Below are 3,794 nucleotides of genomic sequence, written 5' to 3'. Positions count from 1 at the left end.
TGCTGCTTTAGAAATTTTATTGACAAGGTAATTCAAGTAAGGGTGTTGAAAGAAGCCTTGCAATGCATTCTTTGATCCTGAGAATGTGATGTGAAGGATATTGCTGCACAGTATTGGTTTCAATTCATAATGGTCATAAAGATTTAAGGGAAATAAAACCAAGCAATTATTTCTTTGTCTATTTAACTTTGTTGATTATATCATTTATAATGTTATCAAAAAGCAAAGATTTCCTAAGCTATTTTTTGGTTCTATGTCATTATTAAGTAGATTATTTACTTCAAGAGAAGATACATTCATAAACTGCAATGTGGTAGGGTATATCTTATAAATACAATACCATACACTCACTGTTTTCTGAGAACATTGACTATTTTATGCATCCATTCACTATGTCACATTGAGGATCTGACTTCTACTGGGATAAGGTGAATAATATCTTCTCGAGCATACACTAGTTCAATCTCATTGACATATAAACAACACTAAATGAACAGGTAGGCTGTGTGTATGTGTAAATATTTATATGTATGTGTTTCTGTAAAAGTAGCAATTTCGTTATTGAATTTAAATGATTACTGCCATAAGTCATAAGAAGAAGGTGGAGAATGAGAGGAAATACAATGTTTATGTTTGAAAAGTAGAAAATGTTAAAAAAAAATAAGCCCTAAGATGTTTCCTCATCTGGAAATAATGAAACAAAAGTTCTGATTATTGTTCATGAGATGCACTAATATTAGCACTGAAGGAAAACAAAACTTTTTAGATACTTTCTACTAAAAGATCCTTCACCTTGATTCCTTCTTCACTTGGAATGCTGAACACTTTCATCCTTGCCTTTTCTCCATTCTTATGGGACTCAGTGTCTGTGTATATACTCAAGGATGAAATCAGTATTGAGAAACAGAATGAGCAATGTAAGAGAGGAGTCTTCGAGCAAGAGTGGTAACCCAGATGGTTTGTGGAAAGCAATAGTACTGCATTCTTAATTTGGAATTCCCAACATGTTAGCATCATGGGTTAACTCTTATCCCCAACTTCCTGGATTCATATTATATCTGGCTTTGATCATGTCCCTCTGAATATTACATACTTACCATTTCCTCATAAATTTGTAAATACTTTTGTCTTCTATATTAATCTTAAAGAGAACATAGATTTTGTACCCAGCAGACTCATGATCTCGTCCAGTAGATTAGATATTATAATCAGTTCTTCATGAGCTCATGTGTACATGGAGTATACAATCTTATTTATGACCAATATATTCATGAAATATGACTAAATTAATACCCTCAAAAATTGTGGCTGAAGTCTAATATATATGTAGTTTTACAATACATTAATTATTTGGAAAATCTTGTGTAGAATTCCTTCAAATTGCAATTGTATGTTCTAAAGTATTTCTTTGTGAAATGTAATCTGCCATAAATCTGTAATGAGTCAATATGTGGTTCAAAGCCCAAGGTATGTTTGTTTGTTTTTCCAAGATTTTGTTAATGATAATTATATCTATAACTAGTAAATTAGTTACATAATGTATTTTATATTTGCAGTTGCCTTTTAGTTGATTTCATCTTCCCAATGTGGTATAAGAGGAGTATATAGTTACAGGACTTATCAGAGCAGCAAACACTCACTTGTCTCATTAGAAATTTCATTTTCAGGGCAGAGGCTGCAAACAAAACAGCAGGCTGCCATTCCTTCCTTCCAGAGTCTTCTGAATCCAGGACTACAATCTGCACTGCACACAGAGGATGGCATCTGAGAAAAAATTAGACATGCTGTTCATGAGCTTTAGATATTTCTTTTATGTTTTACATTAGCATATGAGGTTTCAATGAGCTCATTTTATGCACACCAACTGAGTGAAATTTCACTCTGTCCATTGTTTATGACCAGCTATGAATATTGGAAATGCATTGAAGAAATGACTGTATAATAATTCAGGAAAAAGTGCTGATACTGGGTTGTGTACAAAACTACAGAAATTGCAGCCTGATGTTTTTTAGCTAATTATTTTCAGTTTGGCACTAAGTGCTGTGAACAGAGAGAAGAAACTTTAATTGAGATATTTTCTCAGCCAACACTAGCCTGTCCTCATAACTTTGAACCAATTTCTTAGTTGGCAATTGATATAGGAGTGCCCATCACACTGTGGGCAATTGAGCAAGTAAATGGTATTCTTTTAAGATCTATGTTTTAGTTCCAGCTTCCAGATATCCACATATGTCTTTCTTGAACTATAAGCCATATGTCAAATCACTCTTTCTGCCTCACTTTGCTTATGATCAAAGTATAATTAAAGCAACAGAGAGCAAGATAGAATTGGAAGAAACTTGAAACAGGAAAAATATGTCCTTAAGTTACAGATAACCAATATGACCTTGAATAAATTACCATTACAAAGCATGAGAAATTGTATATCAAAAACAGTGGAGTATGCAGGCACAGGTTTAGTATGATTTCAAATCATAAATTGATGTGTAGTGTCCTTGAATATGGAGTGTTTCATGAAGTCAAAATGCTCTACAGTGGCTGCAAATAATAGACAAAGCTGGATAAAAATTAGATTGCTTAAAGTTAATTGAATATTTAAAGAATTCTTCCTAGGTTTTTAATATTGTTGACACAGGGTCTTACCATAAAGTAGCAGTAGATTTCTATTCCCAATGAAGATCAGAGTATATTTATCTCCTTTCTTCCGCATCATTTTCTTTAAATTTATGTTAAACCTTTGTAATATTTGAAAGACTATTTTGAGTTAGAGTTAAGAAAATGGGCATAGGTGGGGCAGTGGCCTGTTCAGGCAACCTGGGCCCAGTCAAGTATAAGTCTGGAACTCCAGTGACCCAATGGGCAAAAATTCTGTCTGCAAGGGACAGAAGGAGTTCAGCCATGATCCCTGGGTCCCTGGCTCCTATTTCAATTACAACCTCTCACAGCCCCCTGCAGGAGATATGTGTTCTGTCACATAGACAATGATCCAAGCTCCCAGAATTCTAACTGGACCCTACCCCCAGTCATCTGACCACAGCCATGAATGCCCCATCCCACATACAGCCCCACCTCACAAATATAAGGGGAAATTTGCCTCCTCTTCTCTTTCTTCCTTTCCTCTTTTCCACTTTGCTCTCCTCTCTTGCTTTCTTGTGTTCCTTTCCTTCTTGCTCTCTACCCTCTCTCTTGCTTTCTCTCATACTCTCTTCCTTTCTTGCTTTCTTTCTCCCTTGCCCCCTCTCTCTCTTCTTCTCTTCTCCTCTCCTTCCTCTCCTTTCTCACGACATGGTCATGGCCGGCTTCTTTTCTCTTTCCTATAATAAATATCTAACAATTATGCATTGCCTCATTTTAACTAATGCATTGCACAGCCCTAGGATCAGCAGCAGAGAGGCCACGGGCCAACAGGCATAATTTTGTACTTTATGTTAATTTATTTTAAGGTAGTGTCTCCATATCATGGATGGTTGGTTTGGACTCACAATATAGGGCAGATTGGCAAGAAACAGACAAAGATTTTCAGATCTCTGAATCTAACATGCTTGAATAAAAACATGGTCCACAAAAACTACCTGCCATTATTTCTGATTTTCATGGACAATAATTTTCTCTGCATGTATTTGGTACTGTCAATAGGTTTGTGAAATAATATGTTCTAATATCAATATGTGTTCCTTCTTTTCTTTGACTTCTTTTGTTTCTTTATCTCTGAATGAACGTTTGACGTGGTTAAGAGCCATTTCTGAAGGTTTTTGGAAAATAATGTAATTCTACATTTTGTGATGTTAATGGAT

At 35.1% G+C, this 3,794-nt stretch overlaps 1 protein-coding gene across 1 annotated transcript in view; it reads right to left on the bottom strand.

Moving 5' to 3' along the window:
* Positions 1–667: 667 nt before the first annotated feature.
* LOC116104120 (vomeronasal type-2 receptor 116-like) overlaps positions 668–3,794 on the bottom strand; it is a 15,351-nt gene continuing 12,224 nt past the window's right edge. The window contains exons 5-6 of the mRNA XM_031390909.1: positions 1,641–1,764; positions 668–684 (exon numbers count right to left, since the gene is read on the bottom strand). Of these exons, the coding sequence (XP_031246769.1) occupies positions 668–684; positions 1,641–1,764 (141 nt within the window). The remainder of the gene's footprint in view (positions 685–1,640; positions 1,765–3,794) is intronic.

This window comes from Mastomys coucha, unplaced genomic scaffold (genome assembly GCF_008632895.1).
Source record: "Mastomys coucha isolate ucsf_1 unplaced genomic scaffold, UCSF_Mcou_1 pScaffold21, whole genome shotgun sequence".
Taxonomy (NCBI): domain Eukaryota; kingdom Metazoa; phylum Chordata; class Mammalia; order Rodentia; family Muridae; genus Mastomys; species Mastomys coucha.
Note: the sequence above shows the minus strand (reverse complement) of the source record. Positions and strands in the feature narration are given on the sequence as shown.